At 53.8% G+C, this 21,482-nt stretch overlaps 1 protein-coding gene across 2 annotated transcripts; it reads left to right on the top strand.

The window, feature by feature from the left end:
* The first annotated feature begins 12,100 nt into the window (after positions 1-12,100).
* Positions 12,101-20,069, top strand: FGFR4 (fibroblast growth factor receptor 4). 2 transcript variants are annotated; one of them, XM_057728298.1, is made up of 17 exons: positions 12,101-12,238; positions 12,930-13,196; positions 13,286-13,366; positions 13,487-13,653; positions 14,184-14,307; positions 14,858-15,048; positions 15,149-15,287; positions 15,640-15,833; positions 15,942-16,087; positions 16,172-16,293; positions 17,499-17,609; positions 17,697-17,887; positions 18,276-18,398; positions 18,485-18,555; positions 18,764-18,901; positions 19,185-19,290; positions 19,389-20,069. In XM_057728298.1, the coding sequence occupies exons 1-17, from the start codon at positions 12,148-12,150 to the stop codon at positions 19,533-19,535; spliced, it is 2,409 nt and encodes an 802-aa protein (XP_057584281.1). In that variant the 5' UTR covers positions 12,101-12,147; the 3' UTR covers positions 19,536-20,069. The 2 variants fall into 2 exon arrangements, with proteins under 2 accessions (XP_057584281.1, XP_057584289.1); XM_057728306.1 differs by having other exon boundaries at positions 12,148-12,238; positions 15,640-15,679; positions 15,942-16,037; positions 19,389-20,067.
* The last annotated feature ends 1,413 nt before the right edge of the window (positions 20,070-21,482 follow it).

The following is a 21,482-nucleotide window of genomic DNA, read 5'->3' as shown; positions in this document are numbered from 1 at the left end:
TTTGAATCCAACCCCTTGTAAATGATGGTTTTTATATTGAACCTGACTCAGAACTGAAATTTTGGAATGGGAACTATGAGGCCTCTATGTTTGTTTGTGTGTCCTTATGTATCTATATGTGTGTTGTAGGTGTATGGTATTGCCAAAAAATTAATTTGTAAAAGAGCTCTACTTAATTGCCTTTTCAGGAAAAAATTAAGCATGTATATGAATACTCAGAAACAGAAAATAATCTGGCCAGAATGAATTTCAGGTTCATGTCATCTGGAAAATATTCTGTACTAAACTGATATCTGCTGTTGAAGGTGGCATAAAGCTTGTTGGTTTGATTAATATAGACATGTTTTTTGGAGGCATCAATAAGAATAATGCTTTTATTATGCCTAGGTGTAACATAAGCTAAATAAAATCATATCTATTACAAATTTGTCAGAAAAGAAGTGACTAGATGTGAAGAAATTTTTAAGGAAAGAAAATGTAAATGAGATAAGAGCTTTTAGATAAACTCTACTAAAAATAATTGTGCTCTAGGAATGTCTACCTAAAATAGTCTCTCCAAATTCTGGTAATTTGACATTCTAGAATTATGCTAAATTAAGTGATGGAATCTTATTAAATAGCTAGGTCATTCCCAAATAAAATAAGATACTAAAACATTAATTACTGAACACCAGCTTCCTCTCACAGAGAAACTAAAGTTAATTTGGACTATTAATGAATGAATATGCCTGGTGCCATGTTCTCTAAAGTAAGCAAATGTTTTAGAAATTATTATTTGGATTTACATTTACCAATCTACGGAGGGCTGATATAAAGGACAGCTCATGATTGCTTAAAGAAAGCAGGATGTGTGTTTTCAATAAAGAAGGGATAGGAATGGGATTGCATTTTATTAAGGGAAAAGGAAGTAGGTCTGATTTACGGGTGGCTGTTTCTGATTGGGAAAATAAAGTAATGGTTACAGAAAGTGAGAAAAAACCTTGTGGAAAGTGGACCCCAAGAAAAGAGTTTTGTGCATGGTCAGGACTGACTAAAGTTAAAGTAAATTTAATTGAGTAAATGAATTTTAAAAGGAAGTGGGTGCAAAACTTGAATTTGGCTTTTCTTGATCTTAAGAGGACAAGATCTCTTAAATGGTGAACTGCCTTTGATAACAGATTTCAAGTTTCTTTACCTTTTAAGTGATCTGTTCTGTATTTGCCTTTGAAATCTTTATTGTTACTTTGGCTAAGTGAATAACTATTGTTTCACAGTGACCTCCGATCTTATCTGACTGAATCTTCTAAACCCTTTTTGATATTTTTGACAAAACTTCCTAAATTAAATCCTAATCAACTCTTTTTGACCTCTAGCTAACTTTGGGATGCTTCAAAGGGCCCCTAAAACATCCCAAAGAGAAATATCAAATGAATTAGATTCATTTGGTACTTTAAGTTACATGGGAAGTACTGTCAAATGAGTAATAAATCTTCTTAGGCTTTAGTGTATGGCAAATGTTACCAATATATATACTCTGGAAATTATATGGACTTCATAACAACCTGATACGTCCTGATGAAATGTTATCAGTCATAATTCTAGTCATTATCTTAAAGTGTCATATGTCGCAACAGTAACCAAGTTACTTTGTCAACTGCATTGCATTGTAATCAGAATTTAAATGTGCCTTCCTAAGTCTTTGGTCATTATAGACACTTACAGTTTTGTTCCAATGCCTTTGCAAAAATGCTTCCTCTCCAAGAAGATTTATAGAAAGGGCTTTTGGATAAATACAAGTTTCTGACTTTCAGACCATGATGCTGAACTGGGTAAGAAATTGAAGTATTCTAATGGAAAGCCCGATGGCTTCATAAAGCCATTGACAAAAAAGATTTGCTACATAGGACTAGGTGAACCGGTGAATATGGTTATAAACTTTATGGTTTCTATCTGAAAAATTACCGCTTTAAATCTATGTTTTGATTGTTGTTTCTTGCATTACCAAATGTGTGAATGAGCCTCTAATGAAATGATGGTATATAGTCCCATATGAGATCAATGATTATAATGATATAACTCTAGGTATGACAAGAAGCAACAAGGGGGAATATTTTCCTGAACCTTAAGAGACTAGTTAAGAAAGGTGGTCCAGAGGTGTTTGGCTACTGTTAACAATGCCTGGCCTAGTAACAGCACATTGAGTGGCCTGTCAATGAAATCTTTGCCAGACCTGGGAATGAGCATTCCTAGCACTGTGGGACAAAATGGTCATGAAATACCCCCAAACCATGGTCAAATTTATGACACTGAAGGGGCTCTGCCAACTGAAAAATTGCCATCTGACTCTGCAAGGATTAAGTCAATGGCCACTGCTGCCACTGACCTCCAACACCCCCTGAAAGGAATTCAGGATGAATATCAGGAATGAGGCACTCTGTGCTCTGAGAAAACCTGGCAGAACAGGCCTTCAGATAGTTAGATATTTTCGGGAGAAGATTTTATGAGTCCAAAGTCTTGCATCTTCTCATACCTAGAGAAACACTAACATCATTAATGGCGACATCTGCTTTTGCTATTAAGGAGAAAATTAAAAGTCAAAATGGAGTAGCTATTATTCAGACATCCAACAAAATAACTAGGTGACACTATATGTGTGATTTCAGACAAGTCTTTGTATTGCTAAGAACTTGAGTTTTCTGGGCTGTGTCAGAATTGGATGCCACCAGCCATTCTTAAAACAATGTCTGCTGGCACCTGGTAACGGTAACATTACTTTTCTTTTTTTTTTCTTTTAACTTATTGGCTGTATTGGATCTTTGTTGCTGCGTGCGGGCTTTCTGTAGTTGTAGAGAGCGGGGGCTTACTCTTCGTTGCAGTGTGCGTGCTTCTTATTGCAGTGGCTTCTCTTGTTGCGGGGCACGGGCTCTAGGCGCACAGGCTTCAGTAGTTGTGGTGCGTGGCTCAGTAGTTGTGGCTCACAGGCTTAGTTACTCCGCAGCATGTGGGATCTTCCCAGACCACGGCTTGAACCCATGCCCCCTGCATTGGCAGATGGATTCTTAACCACTGCACCATCAGGGAAGCCCAACCCTACTTTTTAAAGGTCTCCTCTTGTAACTGTTAATTTTTAGACAATAAAATTGCTTTAGATCAGATATTAACAAAAAGAAGAGACATACATGATGACCAATAGCACCTGTTATCTATGTGTTAATACCACATAAAAGTTAAAACCTATTTAGCTAAAACTAGACAACTGGCTACTGGGCTACAAGTCTCCCTTGAGAAGGGCCAGGTCCAGACTGGGTTTCAGGCTTATTCTCCTGAAAAGAAATTAGATTTATTTTCCTATTAAAGTTCCAGTTGTCACTCTTCCAACTATTTCTTTTTTTTAAAAATTAATTAATTAATTAATTTTATTGGCTGTGTTGGGTCTTCGTTGCTGCACACGGGCTTTCTCTAGTTGCGGTGAGTGGGAGCTACTCTTCCTTGTGGTGCACGGGCTTCTCATTGCAGTGGCCTCTCTTGTTGCAGAGCATGGGCTCTAGGAGCGTGGGCTTCAGTAGTTGCAGCACATGGGCTCAATAGTTGTGGCTCACGGGCTCTAGAGCGCAGGCTCAATAGTTGTGGCGCATGGGCTTAGTTGCTCCGCAGCATGTGGGATCTTCCTGTGGCAGGGCTCGAACCCATGTCCCCTGCATTGGCAGGTGGATTCTTAACCACTGTGCCACCTAGGAAGTCCCCAACTACTTCTAATTGGGTCTATTACTGCCATTATTAAAATGGCAGACAAAGGGATTGAGATTTTAATCACACTAAACTCAGATCCAGGACTTAGAACTGAGAAATGTTCACAATTCACTGTCTATTCTCCAAATTGAGACAGGATTTTGCCCCATTTTAGCAGGAAGTGGCCAGAGCCATCATTGCCCAGTTTCCTGAATTAAAACTGAACAGGACTCTGGGGCTCTGGAGTCAAATCCTTTCTGTGTCCCCTGTTTGTTGTTTGTAGGATGTAGGCTTCATTCAGCCTCCTTGACCTTCCTTCCCTGAGTTCCAAAGGGCAGGTTCAAACAGTGGCTAATCAGGGAAGGGAGGGGATGCAGAAGCAGGGGAGGAGCCATCAATGGTGGTGCAGCCTTGGGGAGGGTCCTGGCTCCTCCTCAAGGAACACCCATAACAATATCTCTGAGCTCTTCTGCAGAACTAGGGCCCCCACCCAGGTGGAGGATGGTAACTTCAGGCTGAGCACAGGATTCCTGAGCACCACCCTGTTACCCTACCACCAACCAATCAGAAGAAAGTCACACATCCTGCAGCCCTCATCCCAAATTTTGCCTTCCTTTTCTGGGCCTGGTGATGACCATCCTGTTTGGCCTCCTGTTTGGCCCCTGTCTGTTTCATCTCCGACAAGGTCCAACAGTTTCAGATCAAATTAATGTTACTACAAGGGTGGAAGCTGGTTTTGGACATGGCATACCTCGATTTAGATCAGGTGGAGAGAGACTTCTGCTCTGCTGGGCAGGACTATGCCCACTCTCAGCAGGAAGTAGTTACGGAAGAGGTAGACCTCCACCCCAATTCCCAAGAAGTATCTTGAGTATGAAGTCTCTCAGGGTGGAGTTGTTAGGGGAAACAGACTGAAACTGCCCACCCTGGCCAGGCAGACAGTAACAATTTGCATGAGTTATTTTACGACAAGGAAATCCTGGTGAGGAACATGGAACTAAAAAGCCACCACCAAATGGAAGAATACGGGAAAGGTCAAAAGGAGACACCAGTCCACATGTCCTACCCACCTCCCAGAATCCTCCTTGCTGGAGTCCGTCTTGGCTGAGCAATGCCTGTGCCACCAGGAAGGACCCTAAGCCAGAATGATTAACCAGAGACAACCCAGAAACTGATCCCATCACCATAAAACCTGAGACTGTGAGCCACGTGGCAGAGCAGGTCTCCTGGGTTCCCTTCCCCTCCTGCTCTCCTTCCGGGCGCCCCTTCCCAATAAAGCCTCTTGCTTTGTCAGGTTGTGTGTCTCCTTGGACATTTCATTTCTGAGTGTTAGATGAGAGCCCGCTCTCGGGCCCTGCAAGGGGTCCCCCTTCCTGCAGCAGGAGCAGGTCCTACCTAGGCCCCTAGCTGCTAGTATTAGTATTGGCGACTGGCTCCTGAACATGGGCTGTGTGCATTATGCTTTAGACGCATCCTTATAACACTGAGTTTTCACAGACGAGCTGTTATTCCCATCTCATGGAAAATGAGACTGAGGCTTAATGTTAAGCGACTTATCCAAGGTCACAAAGCTTTCAGCACTCAAACCCTCATCTGTCGGCTCTAACACCAGCCTTTCACCACTCGGTTGCTGTCAGTGTCACCTCCATTTTGCGAGCCAAGCCAGATCTCCCCGGAGCCTGTGGGAGGAACCAGAAGAGAAAAGGGGTGGAAAAAAATGGCAAAGTAATAATAATTGTCAATTCTGAGTAGCAACTGTAGGCTATTACCCTGTGTACTTTTTCTACATTTTAAAACTTCCTCAAAATAAAAATTGTTTTAAAAGAAAGAAATGAAGAAAGAAGAGCAGAAAGCAGAGGCCGGGGTCAGAGGATGGGGCCAGGCCTGTGCTGGAGTGGGGCCTGGGCAGGGGCTCAGGACAGCCCTTCTGCACAAGAGTCCCAGTGTTCACTGGGCCCGGCTGCCATCCAAGAACAACATGGTCGGCACCAGGCAGTGTCTAACCCCTCCCCCCAACTCTGCTCCCAGGCAGGTGGGGGGTGGGGCCTGGCCTCAGGAGTCCCTCCCGGCCCAGCCTTGCGATCCAGGATCCCAGAGCCTGCCAACCCCTGCCTCAGGCCTGGTACTTCATAGGTGCCCCATCAATGCTGGCCAAATGGGCAGAGAGAGCAATGCCCAGCCCCAGCCCCCAAACACACTCACCTTCAGCTGAATCTCCACATTTCCGGGCCACAGTTAAGGATGGGGGCAGAGAGTGGGCTGACGTGTGAGCACCAACCATCCCAGCTCCATGGAGAGTCACCCAGAGCTCTTCCCTGCCTTTTGTCCCAAAAGAGTAGAGTTCAAGTCTCATTCCATTGTTCACTTGCTATGTGACTTCGGACAAGTCATTCCATTCGCCTGGGCTTCCGTTTTCTCACCAGCAAAAGGGAGCTAAGGATTCCTACACTTATTGGGCTTGAGGGAAGGATCAAAAGATATAATGAATGGATAATACCTAGCCTAGCATGGTGCCTGACATACAGTGGGAACTCAAGCAAAGTGAGGACTTCTTCCCTACTTCCTGTTCTGGTGAAATCCATTCTCTTAACTCTTTCGTTTCCTCCAACACCCCTGAGGAAAAGGAAGTAGGGGCCAGCCCATTTTTGGATAGAGAAACTGAGGCAGAGACAGCTAAAGACAGGATCGCAGGATGGCAGGTTCCTGACCCCTTGTTAGGAGTGTGCGTGTGTGCGGGGGGTGCGCACGTGTGTGTCTGAAAGACTTTGAGAGAGATTGCAGATGTGACTGGTGAAAGATTGTCTGCAAGAGAGTGAGACCAAGAAGGGGAGACAGGCTTGGATGCCTCTCCCAGACTCCCTTCGCGTGTCTCCTGTGCTCTGTTTACTTACCTAACTCTCCCCATTACAAGGTCAGCAGCTTTATCCCCAGGACTTCGAACAGTGTATGTCACATAATGAACCGTCAATAAATGCTTGGGAAATGAGTGAATGAATGAGTGGCCTTGTGAGAGAGTGTCAAACTCTGCAGAGGGTCAGTGTGAGAGCTTGTGAGTATGGGAGGGGGTGCCGGACAAATGTGTGCAGATGTGGGGGTTGGGGATAGGACTGTCAGTCTAAAAGGACTTGGGCATCTCCAGGGACAGAGATTGCACAACCTGGACTATGAAAGCCTTATTTTGCTTTTGGCTCAGGTAAACCTGGGAAGTGACTTGAAGTTGAATGAAAGCTATGTGGGGTCCAGCTCCTGCTGGCAGCTCACCCCGCCCCTCAGCAACCACATTCACTGAGGAGCCAGCAGAGGACCAGCAGTGGGGAGCTGAGTCTCTCCAGGAGTCCGGGAGGTCTGGTGAGGCCCTCTCTGGGCAGGAGGCTCCCATTTGCTGGGCATCCCCAGTGCCAAGAGCCTCATCTTTCCAGGGTGCTCCAGCAAGGAAGGACCCTGCGTGAGGGGAATCAGGACAAACAGTTTTTAAAAGATAACCCACTATTTTCTGGGAACTCTGCTCAATATTCTGTAATAACCTAAATGGGAAAAGAATTTGAAAAAGAATAGATACATGTATATGTATAACTGAATCACTTTGCTGTACACATGAAACTAACAACATTTGTTAATCAACTACGTTCCAATATAAAATAAAAATAAAAAGATAACCAACTATTTTCCAATTTATCTTTGGGAGGAGACCATTCTTTTGTTTGAGTAGGAAAAGGAAAAAAATCACTTTAATGGGCCTTTTAGTTATGCAAAGGAAAAGCCCCCATCTCATTGGGAGTAAGGGTGGAGCGAGCTAGAGTCCTCCGCATTACAAAGGGAAAGGAAGCTGCTTCCCCTAGGGCAGGGTCTCCACTAGCCAGAGGGCTGACTAGGAGGCGAGCCTGAGACCCCAGCTGAAGAGTTTCCTTTCTCCTCCAGAAGCCTTCAGAGGGGCACGGGGCTTGGACTTAAGGTGAGGGTTGGGTAGAGGTCAAAGGTCCACTGACCTATGACACGCTCAGGAGAGAAGTGCGTGCAGGTGAGGTAGACCTGAGCTGGGAGGGGCATGGTGGAGCTATTTGGGGTGCACCTATTGTGTACCAGGAACTTGAGATATGATGGTATGGCCTGCAGGCAGTTCCTGCCTTCTATTTACAGAATTAACTGTTTAGTTACAATTTTGGAACTTGTGATGAGGAGATAACAAGTCCTAATTAATCGCAGCTAATATTACAAAGTAAGTGCTATAAGTCAGGCAGTGTTCTAAGGCTTACACATAAGAACATGTCTACCTTTTTTTTTCTATTTACTGCGGTATAGTTGCTATACAATATTATGTAAGTTACAGGTGTACAACATAATGATTCTGAATTTTTAAAGCTTATACTCCATTTACAGTTATTATAGAATATTGGCTATACTGTTGTTGTACAACATATCTTTGTAATTTATGTTATACATAATGGTTTGTACCCCTTAATCCCCTACCTCCATTTTGCCCCTCCCCACTTCCCTCTCCCCACTGGTAACCACTAGTTTGTTCTCTATATCTGTGAGTCTGTTTTATTTTGTTATATTCACTAGTTTTATTTTTTAGATTCCACATATAAGTGGTGTCTTACAATGTTTGTCTTTCTCTGACTTACTTCACTTAGCATTATACCCTCCAAGTCCATTCATGTTGTTGCAAATGACAAAGTTTTATCCTTTTAATGGCCGGGTAGTACTCCAGTATTGTGTATATATTTATATATACACAATGGAATATATATATGCCACATCTTCTTTATCCATTCATCTGTTGATGAACGCTTAGGTTGCTTCCATATCTTCGCAATTGTTAGTAATGCTGCTATGACAATTGGGGTGCATGTATCTTTTCAAATCAGTATTTTCATTTTTTCCCATGTATACCCAGGAGTGGAATTGCTGGGTCATATAGTATTTTTGAGAAACCTCCATACTGTTTTCCACAGTGGCTGCACCAATTTACCTTCCCACCAACAGTGTGGGAAGAGAATGTCTACTTTTTGCAGCCACTTCTTGAGGGTGATACTATCACTATACCTGTTTTACTGATGAGAAAATGAAGACAGAGATGGAGTAACTTGACGAGGCCAAGTGTGATGGTGCGGAAATCCAAGTCCTTGAATTTGTGCTCTGAATCACTTCGCTCCCTGCTTCTTTCCCTGTGCTCACAGGAGAGAAGACGTGGAACAGGAGCCTGGAGAATTCAGAGGGCTTCTCTGGGGACGTGAGCTGAGACCTAAGAATGAGCTGGAACTAACCAGACCTAGAGCGGAAAGATTATTCCAGGAAGTGGACCCACACGTGCAAGGCCCAGAGGTAGGATGGGAACGAGGGAGAAGTGAGCTAAGGCTTCATCTGGAGATGTGGAGGGGCCAGGTCAGGCTAAGAGTCTCTATAGGAAGCTATTGGAAAGTTTTAAAGAGATGGTTGTGGTTGGTATTTTAAATATCACTCTGATGGTGGTGCAGAGACCGGATGGGGGTGGGGGCAGAGGGGGTCGTCTGTATGACGATTGGATTGCGCAGAACGCAGAGGAGCCAGGCTAAGCCAAGGTCTGCGGAGGGGGCAGGTCTGGACTGCTGGGTCTTGTTGCCTGAGGGGTGAAGAGCAGGGGATAGAGCAATGGACTAGAACTTGGAAGCCTGGCCTGGGTGGGGCAAAAGAGGCGGAGTCTGAAGGGGTGTGCCAGCCGGCATTGGGCTGGCCCGGCAGGTCTCCAGGTGGGCGGGACGCTGTGCCACCCGCTGTCAGGAGCCGGTCCGGGCTGGGAGGGACCCGAGATGGGCGGGCCGCTGGGCTGCTGCAGGCCAAGCAGCTGTCAGGATAGAGCTGGTCCAGGAGGGGAGGGGCCCGAAGGAGGCGAAACCCGAGGTGGGCGGGGCGCCGGGCCGCCCGCGGCCACGCTGCTGTCGCGGGTGCATTCCTGGCTCTCCGGCCGGGGGCTGAGCAGCTCCCAGGCTGAGTCTTCGGTCCCCGCTGCACGCGGGGGTCGGGGCTGGCGGGAGCTGGGGACGGGGCCGCGGAGGGGCCAGGTGAGTCCGGACCTTGTGCCGGGAGCCGGGCCACGGAGGTTCGAGGTGAGCCGGGACCTCGTGCGGGCCCGGGCGGGGCCCCCAGCCGCCAGGGGGCGAGCGGCGGCGGGGCCCCGGGAGCTGACCCCTCCCAGCGCCGGGGACCCGGGCGTCCGCTCGGCGGGGGGGTCACGGGGACGGTAAATCAGTAACCCGCGGCGCACACAGGGCCTTTTGTCCCGCTCCGTCCAAAGAGCACCCCGGCCGCGGAGCTGGTTACTCATTGCCCACCCGGGCGGGGGCGGGCCGGCTGTCCCTGCAGCTCCCTTCGGGACCCGCCGACGGGCCGGGGAGGGGCGGAGGAGCAAGAGCGCGCTGGGCCCTCGGCTGCTGGACCGTCTGCGCGCCCCGAATAGAGATGAGGAGGGTGAGGCTCCGGGAGGAGCAGGCATTTGCCCAGGCTCCCCCAGCGCTTGAGGGCGGGAGGCTGGGGAACACAGGACTACCTGATGCCCGAGTCAGGCCCTTCGACCCCACGTGCACGGCAGTCGGTCGGTCAGCGGCCGCGGGTGACCCGGCTAAGGTTCTGAGGTCACGGTAGCCTAGGGGTGGGAATAAAATCCCTGGGCCTCCCGCTCGGCTCCCAACCCAGAGAGCTGTCTTCCCTGCAGAGCAGAGCAGGGTGAGGGGATTTTGCAGAGGAGGGGCAATGAAAACCCGGGGTGGGCGCTGAGACAGTGGCATCTGAACCAAGTGGAGCAGTGGGGGTACAGAGGTATGGGCAGGAGAGAAGACATGCCCAGTTTTGAAAGCCGATGGCTTCCCAGCGCTGAAGAAGCAGACTGTGGGACCAACGAGATTGACAAGGGCAGGCAGGGAGGCCTTGGATGCTGGATTAAACACTGTGGACTGGCAGCTATTAAGGGCTTGTGAGCTGGTGGGTGTTGGGGGGCGAGGGGGACGTGGCAGACTTCTAAGTTTTAAAATGCTGCTGGAGAACCCAGGGAGATGTTTGCAAAGGCCCAAGCTAGAGATGACCATAGCGTGCTCTGGGTTCAGGTGGGGAAGGTGAGATGGACCAGAGAGGGACTGGATAGGTGATGCTTCAGCTGCAGGAGCAACTCAGGGAAGCAGCAGTGTGAAGGGGCAGATAATGGCTTTGGCCAGGACAAGCTAAGTGGCCCCTGCCTCAGAACCAGAGCTGGACAGGGGGTCAGTGGCTGAGAAAAGAGGATGCGGTGGAGTTCCTGGGCAAGGTGGATCCAGAGACACCAGTGCCACCTGACTGTTACCCAGCCCCAGGTGACGGCCAGTAGGCCCCTGGGACTACACTTGTCACCCTCCTCCCCTGCCAGCTGAGGCTCAGTGTGGCGTGTTCCTTTTGGAGGATGGAGACATCGCTGGTGGCATTTGGAGGAGGGTAACTAGATGGGGTGTCAGTGTACATCACACCTGACAGGAACAGCACCGGAAACGGAGGTGACTGGCTGAGAGCAGACCCAGGGGGATGGTCATGGGCAGGGGGAAGGCGAAGCACACGTTCCAACATGCTGTGTGCCCAGCCCCACGTACATTCTCTTTTCTCCTCAAAATGCGCTCCTGTGAGGACAGCAGCCCAGAGAGGGACAGGGACTTGCAACTTGGTGCAAGAGTCAGGATTTGAAGATGGCTATGTCAGACACTAGAGTCTGTATTCTTTACAAGAGCTTGTGTTGCCTCTGATGGAGTTGTGAGGGCACACACACAAAAACAGAGGTATCCCCAGAATGCAATTCTGGTTCAGAATGAGGAAGAGCTTTTACTCGCCATAGAAGGTACTGCCTTGTTACTCGTGAGCACCCTGCCACTGCAGGTATCCAAAGCTGGTCATGGAAATGTCAGCGATGCTATAATGAGTGGGGGTCAGATCAGATAACATCCAGATGCTGAAGTTTGGTCTTGTATTATATTTCAGGTTTTTTGGGGGGGCGGACTCTTCAGTAATAAATTCATTTATTCAGCAAAAAATAAATTATGTGTGCTGAGAGAGCAGAAGATGTGTCTCCAATCTCTGCTTCCCTCCAAGGAAAGAATCCCAAAATTGCCCTTTCTGTGAACTTGTGCCAGGGTCTCAGCAGGACCCAAGGAGAGCAGGAAGCCCAGCTACCACCCCACCCCTACCACCCCTGCCCCGCACAACCTACTGTGGGGAGGCCTTGGGCTCTGACAACAGCAGAGCTGGTTCTAGTCTCTGCCTTGACGCTGCCTGGCGGGGGCATGTGAAGTCGGCTGTCATGTCCTGTCTCAGTTTCCTCAACTGCAAAATAGGGGCAAAGCACCCACAAAGGTGCACATCTAGCAGGAGTTCTTCACCCTCTCTGTTTCAGGAAGGCAGCTGGTGGGAGGCCCAGCCTGGGTCCCTGTGAGCAGCAGGAAGGAGATGCAGCTGCTGTTGGCCCTGTTGGGGGTCCTGCTGGGGGCGCCCGAGGCTCCCGCTTTGTCCCTTGAGGCCTCAGAGGAAACGGAGCTGGGTATGGCCTCTAAGATGGGAGAGGGTGGCAGGGGTGAGAAGAGTGGGCCTCGGGAGAGGGCTGCTGGCTGAGCAAGGCTGGAGAGGATCCTGGCCCAGGCTCTGAGGAGGGGGCAGCAGGGCAGGACCCAACCATTGAGACCCAATGTCTGGCTCCCAGCAAGCGTCCACCTATCTCTGTGTCTTCAAGAGAGACTGGCCTTGCAGGGTGCAGGGCCCTGAGCTGGGCTGCAGAGCTGGTGGTGAGCCCCTTGGCTGTGTGCGCGCGCGTAGGTGTGTTTGTGTGTGTGTGTGTGTGTTCTGTGCACCGGGCGTGCGGCTTGGGAGGTGCAGCATGGGTGGTGTACACACTGTGAGTGTGATGTGCCCCTGAAGTGTGGCGTGTGCCCTCTGTGTGGCACGTATATAGCATGTGGCCCCTAGAGCATGTGCCGTGTGTGCGTGAGCGTGTGAGTGGAATGTCCCGCCCAGCATGTGTGCTACTCCCCGTGTGTGTGATGCGCCCCAGAGGCGTGGCATTTGGCCTGCACGTGGCGTCTGTAGCATGTGGTTGTGTGTGTGCGGAGGAGCAGCGGGTGTCCAGCATGTGTCGAGGCGTGCGCGTGCCCTGTGTGTCCAGCACGTTCTCTGTGCGCAGGGGGCTGACTCAGCCGGGGCTGCAGGGCTCACTGACCTCTGCCCTCGGCCCACAGAGCCCTGCCTGGCCCCCAGCCCGGAAGCACCCACAGAGCAGGAGCTGACCGTGGCCCTTGGGCAGCCTGTGCGGGTGTGCTGTGGGAGGGCTGAGCGCAGTGGCCACTGGTACAAGGAGGGCAGTCGCCTGGCACCTGCCGGCCGGGTACGAGGCTGGAGGGGCCGCTTGGAGATTGCCGGCTTCCTACCCGAGGATTCTGGCCGCTACCTCTGCCTGGCACGAGGCTCCACGCTTGTCCTGCACAACCTCACCTTGGTCGTGGACGGTAAGAGGGTCCCGCAGGGGCTGAGGAGTGCCCGGGGAGAGAGACGCTCTATCTTGGGCCTTAAATGCCTCCCTCTGTCCCTGACATAGACTCCCTGACCCCCAGCCATGGTGATGAGGACCCCAAGACCCACAGAGGTCCCTCCAATAGGCACACTTACCCTCAGCAAGGTCAGTGTGACTCCTCAAGGACTCACTTCCCTGCCTCCCAGCTGGTCACTGAGAAGAGATGCGTGTGGAAACAGGCAGTCCTCCTGAGGGCACTGAGTTCTCCCGTCCCCTGCCCTCCAGCACCCTACTGGACACACCCCCAGCGCATGGAGAAGAAACTGCATGCGGTGCCTGCTGGCAACACCGTCAAGTTCCGCTGTCCAGCTGCAGGCAACCCCACGCCCACCATCCGCTGGCTCAAGGACGGGCAGGACTTCCACGGGGAGCATCGAATCGGAGGCATTCGGGTGAGTCTCCGGCTTCCCCCATTGGTCCCCTCAAGTCAAACCCACAGTTCTTTCTCTAATGAGGAGGCAGCTGCAGGTCCCCAGAGGAGCTCTAGACTGTGGACTTGGACGGCTCTGGTTCAGGCTCCCACTCTGCCACTCTCTGGCAAGCGACTTAACCTCTAGACCTTAGCAACTCCATGTGTAAAATGAGAAGGATCGCTGACCAGCAGATATCGATATGTTTTAGCAGCTCAATCTCATGATGAGACCCTGCAGGGTCAGTTCCAGGCTGTAGTCTCAGAGGAAGCTGAGACTCAGGGCAAAAACTGGTTCAAGGTGGCACAGCTCGGAAGAAGCAGAGCTAAAACTCTAAAGACTCGAACCCACGGCTCAGGTACTTCTTGGAGCCTTCTTGGCCTTGGCGTGGCCTCCCCAGGGCCTAGAGAGCATGAGAAGACCCTCGTGGGCAGGATACAGCCCCCTTGTGCCCTCTTTCCCTGGATGGGCATGGTTTGGTGGCCCCTCACTGTCACTTCCCCTCCTCCCAGCTGCGCCACCAGCACTGGAGCCTGGTGATGGAAAGCGTGGTGCCCTCGGACCGGGGCACATACACCTGCCTTGTGGAGAACTCTTTGGGCAGCATCCGCTACAGCTACCTGCTGGACGTGCTGGGTGAGCGGGCGGGCAGGCGGGCAAGGCAGTGTGGGGGTGGGAGCCCTGCCCCTGCCCTCAGGTGGGACCCAGTCTGGCAGGCAAGATGGACTTAGTCTTAGATGACTCACTCAAGCTACTCAAAGTGTCTAGGTGGGTCTAAGGGAAGCACAGGGGGTGTTGTGGGCTTGGAGGAGTAGGGCTCCGCAGAAGGGGAAAATGGGGGAGACATCCAGGCCGAGCACACAGGCTGAGGAAAGGCCTTGAGTATAGAGAATACAATGCATTTGTGGGGAGGTATGTGCCTGGGGTGTGGCATTTAAGCAGAGAGCCAGGCTGGAGCATTTTTGAGTGCTAGGCTGAGAAGCTGTCCTTGACCACAAAGGCAGTGGGGAGCCATGGAGGGTTTAAACGGTGTAAGAAGGGGATGAGCAAGGTCTGAGCTGAGTATCAGGAAGGTCCCTCCCTTGAGCTGGTGGGAGGCTGGAGGCCGGTGACCAGGGTACTTCTTAGGGTGCTTCTGGGGGCGCCACGGGTCAGGGCTGATGGCCGGGCCTGGCCCCGCCCCCAGAGCGGTCCCCGCACCGGCCCATCCTGCAGGCAGGGCTCCCAGCCAACACCACAGCCGTGGTGGGCAGCGACGTGGAGCTGCTCTGCAAGGTGTACAGTGACGCCCAGCCCCACATCCAGTGGCTGAAGCACATCGTCATCAACGGCAGCAGCTTCGGGGCCGATGGCTTCCCCTACGTGCAAGTCCTGAAGGTCCAGTCCCTGCCGGCACCTGACTCTACCGCCCTCCCACAGGGGGTGGGGGGGGGTCCCCAGCCCTGCTGGGACCCCTGAATGTGTCCCCCATCCCCAGACAGCAGACATCAATAGCTCAGAGGTGGAGGTCCTGTACCTTCGGAATGTGTCTGCTGAGGATGCAGGCGAGTACACCTGCCTGGCGGGCAACTCCATCGGCCTTTCCTACCAGTCGGCCTGGCTCACGGTGCTGCCAGGTGAGCTCCTGAGGGGGCCAGGAGAGGCTGCGGGATTCTGCTGTGGTTCCGCAGTGGGCTGTGACCTGTAAGGTAGATAGTCTTCCTTGGCCTGTGGGGTCTGGATTTGGGATGCCGTGTGTGGATTTGTGTGTTTGATTCTGCTGGTAGCAATCCCTCTACGCACGTCCACGTGTGACTGGCCGTGCGACCCTCTGGGGTGTGGGTATGCGGGAGGGGGTTAAATGCAGTTTCCTTCATATGTGTCCCTGTGTGTGTTGGGAGGTATGAGGGCCTCAGTTAGAGGGGGTGGGGCCAGCCATCTGACCACTGACTGGTCAGTTTCTGTCTGTGTGTGTCCATCTGTGGGCAGAGGAGGATCTCACATGGAGGGCGACGGCGCCCGAGGCCAGGTACACGGACATCATCCTGTATGCATCAGGCTCTCTGGCTTTGATCGTGCTTCTGCTGCTGGCCGGGCTGTACCGCAGGCAGGTGCTCCTCGGCCGGCACCCCCGGCAGCCTGCCACCGTGCAGAAATTGTCCCGCTTCCCTCTGGCCCGACAGGTACCAACCACGCTGTCCCCCACCTCTGTGTCCCCGTAGCGAGGCTCTGGGCCTGCTTTTCCGCCCCAGCTCAGCTTCAGCAGACTGACCAAGTCTCTCCCTTTGCAGTTCTCCCTGGAGTCAGGCTCCTCCGCCAAGTCAAGCTCATCCCTGGTGCGGGGTGTCCGTCTTTCCTCCAGCGGCCCCCCCTTGCTCGCTGGCCTCGTGAATCTAGACCTACCTCTCGACCCGCTGTGGGAGTTCCCCCGGGACAGGTATGCCGTGGCGAGTGAGGGTAGCGGTCAGACTCTGGGCAAGAATGATGCCCAAATGGCCGAGGCCTCGTCTCTCATCTCCAGGCTGGTGCTGGGAAAGCCCCTGGGCGAGGGCTGCTTTGGGCAGGTGGTGTGTGCAGAGGCCTTTGGCATGGACCCCACCCGGCCTGACCAAGCCAGCACTGTGGCCGTCAAGATGCTTAAGGGTGAGTGTGGCAGCCTGGGGGACATCCGGTGGCCTGGGGAGTAATAGACAGGGCTCACGGGGCTAGTGGGTGAGCACAGAGGGCCAAGAGGCTGCCTGATCCCACCCTTGAGCCTGGGGCCCAACTCTGCTCCCAACCCTGGCAAGTCTTTTCTGAGCTTCGGTTTCCTCACATGTCACGTGGGGTAAATAATAGTCCCTGCCTCCCAGCCCGAGGTTTGTGGAAAGTGCCTGGTGTCAAAAGTCTTACCCGTTGGGACGATGGTGACTACAAGGGTTTATAGTGACCCCACGTCAGCCTTGGCCTCAAATAACCTTGTCAGCCTTGAAGGCCTCCACCTCATCCCCCCATGAATCTCCCCCAGATCGCACCCTAAGCCTCCCCCGGGCCCTTCCCAGGCCTGTCCCCCTGTGTTCACCACTCTCTTGGAGAACAGCCCAGGTGCAGCCCCAAGAGGCTCAGGACACACCTGGGACCCAGCATCGGGGCCTCTTACTGCTGTTCCCCAGCCCTCCTCTGCAAGAGCGGCCCAAGCTGCTGTTCTGCTCCTCCTGGCCCCTCTTCGCTGCACAGCTGGAGCCACCTGGCACTCTCTGGGAGGCAGGGATTGAGAAATGTGCATTGTGAGGTCTGGTGAGGAGGATATGTCGCTGGCCCGGGGCCACAGGTCAGCCCCGGGCCGGGGCGGGGGTGGCGCTCAGCCCCTGGTCCTTAGCCTTCTCAACAGAAGCTGGAGCAGCTTCTTCCTTCCTCCCCTCACTGCGCCCCACTGGCAGCTCCCTGAGTTCCCAAGCCAGATGGACGCCAGGCCCTAGTCGGACAGACCTCAGGGCGCCAGCCCACTTCCCGCCCCCAGGAGCTCTCACCCCATTCAGGGACTAATGCCAAGCCCTTCAGACAGAGCTTCCTTCCTGTTCAGAGTTCTTCCCCCTCTCTCCTATTTCCTAGTCCCACTGGCAGGCCTACCAACTTTAGATCCTTGATCTTGTTGCATCCTTGCAACTGCTGTGAGAGTAGGGCACAATCCATTGTCCCATTTCATACAAGATGATCCTGAGGTCCAGAGAGGTTAAGAGACTGTTTCAAGGCCACACAGCCTAGCAGGGACTCAGGCCTAGGCTTTCCTGACTCTGAGTCCAGGACTCCGTGTCCTGCCCCACCCCAAAGCCTCACTTGCGTAGTCACCCTGGCTGTCATCCTTACAGACAATGCCTCTGACAAGGACCTGGCAGACCTGGTCTCCGAGATGGAGGTGATGAAGCTGATTGGCCGGCACAAGAACATTATCAACCTGCTGGGTGTCTGCACCCAGGAAGGTGGGGCGGGGCGGGGCTAGGGGTGGGGATGGTGGGGATGCGGAGCCAAGGCCTCAGTCACTTCCATGTCCCCGCGCGCCCCTGTAGGACCCCTGTATGTGATTGTGGAGTGTGCCGCCAAGGGAAACCTGCGGGAGTTCCTGCGGGCCCGCCGCCCCCCAGGCCCCGACCTCAGCCCTGACGGGCCTCGGAGCAGCGAGGGGCCGCTCTCCTTCCCTGCCCTGGTCTCCTGCGCCTACCAGGTGGCCCGGGGCATGCAGTACCTGGAGTCGAGGAAGGTACGGGCAGCGGGCGGCACTCTGGACCACTCCAACTGCCCCATCCCACACTGTCACGCCCTGCGTTAAATGTCCCCAGCTTCTCCCTCGCTCCCCTTTTTCATTTCCCTAAGTGTCCCTGAGTCCTTCTGTACCCCCTCATCCACACGCAGTTGGATGTCCCCATTCCTTCCTCACGTAGTCCCTACCCCACAGGCAGGAAGTGGCGACGCCAGGGAGAGGGCATGAGCCCTGAAGCTAGGTGGCTTAGGTTTCCCCTCTCTGAATCTTGACGTCCTCATCTGTAAAATGGGTGGGTGATCCCTACCCCCGGGGTTCCTGTGAGGTCCTGTGTGCTCGCTCCCAGCCATGTGTCCTCATAAACCTAAGTCCTCTGCTCTGCTCCCAGTGTATCCATCGGGACCTGGCTGCCCGCAACGTGCTGGTGACCGAGGACAATGTGATGAAGATTGCTGACTTTGGGCTGGCCCGCGGCATCCACCACATTGACTACTATAAGAAAACTAGCAACGTAAGGGAGGCCGGGCGGAGCTCGATAGGGGCAGGGCACCAGGACCTGTGGGACTTGGCGGCAATGTGCCCTCTTCTGCCCTCCAGGGCCGCCTGCCTGTCAAGTGGATGGCACCTGAGGCCTTGTTTGACAGAGTCTACACACACCAGAGTGACGTGTGAGTCCTAGAAGCTGGGGCCTGGGGTGGCTGCAGGCGATCGTTGTCCTACCGCACAGAAAGGGCGAAGCACTGGCCTGGGGTCACACAGCCCTGGGACCTGAATGGCACCCGACTCTAAAAGAAGCCCTGACCCCAGCCCCCATGGTGGATCATAGCTGTGGGGTCCCCCATCCTGTGCCCTGCTGAGCCCAGGTTCTGCCTCCAGGTGGTCGTTTGGGATCCTGCTGTGGGAGATCTTTACTCTCGGGGGCTCCCCGTATCCTGGTATCCCGGTGGAGGAGCTGTTCTCGCTGCTTCGAGAGGGGCATCGGATGGACCGGCCCCCACACTGCCCTCCAGAGCTGTGAGGCGCACCCCGCTCTCCCGCACTTTGCAGTCCTCACCCTCCACCCTGACCGTGACCTCAGGGTCTGGCCATAGAGAATGGTCAGCACTAACGCTGCCACCACCTGAGAGAAGGTGCCAGCCCAGCAGGGAGGGCCTGGCCTGGCAGCCTTCCGCCGAATGGCCTCACTTACCCCGCAGCAGACCCTAGCCCTGCATCACACCCCCCCACCCAGGGCCACGAGGTCCTCCCCTCACCCAGGCCTGAGGTGCCTTCTGACCCTCCCCCGCACCTCTCCCAGGTACGGGCTGATGCGTGAGTGCTGGCACGCCGCACCCTCTCAGAGGCCCACTTTCAAGCAGCTGGTGGAGGCCCTGGACAAGGTCCTGCTGGCTGTCTCTGAGGAGGTACTACACCCCTATTGTCCCATCACCCCCCTGTGCCCACTGCCCTCTGGGCCTCATCCCACCTGACCCCCAGGGCTGACCAGCACTGTTCCTCGTAGTACCTCGACCTCCGCCTAACCTTTGGACCCTACGCCCCTGCTGGCGGGGACGCCAGCAGCACCTGCTCTTCCAGCGACTCTGTCTTCAGCCACGACCCCCTGCCGCTGGGGCCCAGCTCCTTCTCCTTCCCCGGCGTGCAGACGTGAGCAGGGGCACAAGGTTGTACAGGCAGGCTGGCCAGCAGCTGTGGGCCTCCTGGCTGAGCCGCAACCTGGTGGTGCTTGACCTTGGCAGTCCCAGGCCCTGACCTAAGGGTACTGTCCCAGATCTTTGCTTCTGCTTTGGGGAAGTCTGTCCTTGGCCCTGGGGTCCTGCTCTGGCGTCTAGGTCTCAAGCCAGAGTTCAACCCCAGTCTCAAGGCCCTGCCCTTGCCTTAGAGCCATGGCCCCAGTGGTCTAACGGTTTGTTACGGCTCTGCTTGGCCTCCTGGGCCTTGGCACTCAGTCCTTGTTCCAGGGCTTTGGTTGGACCTGGCTGTAGGGGTGTCCTAAATCTCCCCACTTCCCTACACCAAGAGAGGTCTTGGGCCTCTGAACGCCATTTCCCCAGGCCTCCCGCCTCCCCTCTGTCGCTTGTCCCAGCACCTCGGTGGAAGGAGTGCTGGCTCCTTTGCTAGCCGAGAGGCTGGAAGCCTGCCAAAACACAGAAGCAAATGGCCTTTTATAAATTATTTTTTTGAAATAAACCTCTGTGTGCCTGCCTCGTGTCTTCCCTGCAGCGGGTGGAGGGGGAGCAGGGTGGGCAGATCCCTGAGCTGGGAGTTTTGCCTGGGTGACACAGACTGAGGGCTCCTTGCCAGGCCCTGGGTTTACATCCACCTCCAGCTGCCCCAGGGTGGACCCAGGAGCCTGTGTGCACCTCTGTCTCGGTCTGCCTGTCTTCCCAGCACCGCCTTGTATATGTGATGGTGTGAACGCGTGCTAACGGGCGGAGGGGCCCACACGGCACCATCCGCTCGGCAGGACTCCTGTTCCCTCTGCACATGCGTACATGCGTACGTGCCCTGGGACTGTCCCCAAGGGAGCTGGCAGCACCCCTCCCCCATCTGCTCAGCATTAACCAAGCTGACCGTTAACACAGCGTGAAAGCCTGAATCTCCGCTTCGAGGCTGCTGCCTGCTCCCACGCTCTGCCGCTCAGGCTGGGGGCTGTGCCCACCCCGCCCCACCCTGGCCAGGCTCCCAGGCAGCAGCCGGTTGCCGCCTGGCTGGGCTGCAGCTGTCTTTGCCTGCCTGGTCCTCCCCTGGGGAGGCCATCATGGCCCTGTTCTCAAACACCCTCCGGGGGGGCAGAGAGATCAGCTTCCCAGGGCTCTGAGCCTGGAACCTTCTCCAGCTCTATCCCAGCAGTTACTGCTGCTCTTCAGCCCCTGAATCACAAGGAGTTACCTGACCCAGTGCTTGGTGCTGCCTGCCGCCCTGCTCTCCTAGAACAGGAGAGCCCATGCAGGACAGATTATGGAAGCTGCCTGGGTTGCCCCCGCAGCCTCCCGGGGCGGGTGGGTCAGAAGGAACTGGATATGAGGATTTGGGACTGGGGCCATCCTGGAAGACTGAGCAGCAGCTCACGGCCATGCTTGGCTTCCTACTCCAGGTCTCCTGACATGCCCACCGTGACCTCTTTGCTTCACCATGTCCCAAACTGAACTACGCATCTTCCAACCCCCCCAAACTACCTCCTCCAGGACTCCCCATCTCAGAGAAGGCACCAGGCCAAAACCCAGGGAGTCATTCCTGGCCACTTCCTTTCCCTCAGGAGCCCTGTTCCCCCGTGGATGGAGAGAACACTGGGCTTGGAGCCAGGAAGTTCAAAGCCTGCCACTTACAGTGTTCCAAGGCCAGAGCTCTCACTTCTTTGATTGTCACTTTCTTTGCCCCTATGAGTGGGGTGCCCCTGCCTTGCCTACCTCCCAGGGCTTAGTGGTTTGGGATGAAATGGGTCTTGGATGAATGAGCACGTGCTTGGGGAAGGATGCCCTGCAGAGTCCACGGGGCCTGTGCTGAGTGTTTCACTAAGAACTGGTGCTTGGCCTTTGTGAGTGTCCCCCTCCCCGCCCAAGGTCTCCTCCATCCCCTGCCCTCCCATTACCTTGCA

This window comes from Hippopotamus amphibius, chromosome 1, assembly GCF_030028045.1.
Source record: "Hippopotamus amphibius kiboko isolate mHipAmp2 chromosome 1, mHipAmp2.hap2, whole genome shotgun sequence".
In the NCBI taxonomy this organism is placed as follows: domain Eukaryota; kingdom Metazoa; phylum Chordata; class Mammalia; order Artiodactyla; family Hippopotamidae; genus Hippopotamus; species Hippopotamus amphibius.
This window is presented reverse-complemented; position numbering and strand designations above follow the sequence as displayed.

Bases quoted from the DNA above. Each gene is read 5' to 3' on its own strand.
- FGFR4 (XM_057728298.1), top strand. From the start codon at position 12,148: ATGCAGCTGCTGTTGGCCCTGTTGGGGGTCCTGCTGGGGGCGCCCGAG. The intron at 15,049-15,148 runs GTCCAGTCCCTG...CCCCATCCCCAG, and splicing joins CCTACGTGCAAGTCCTGAAG to ACAGCAGACATCAATAGCTC. The intron at 18,399-18,484 runs GTAAGGGAGGCC...TCTGCCCTCCAG, and splicing joins ACTATAAGAAAACTAGCAAC to GGCCGCCTGCCTGTCAAGTG.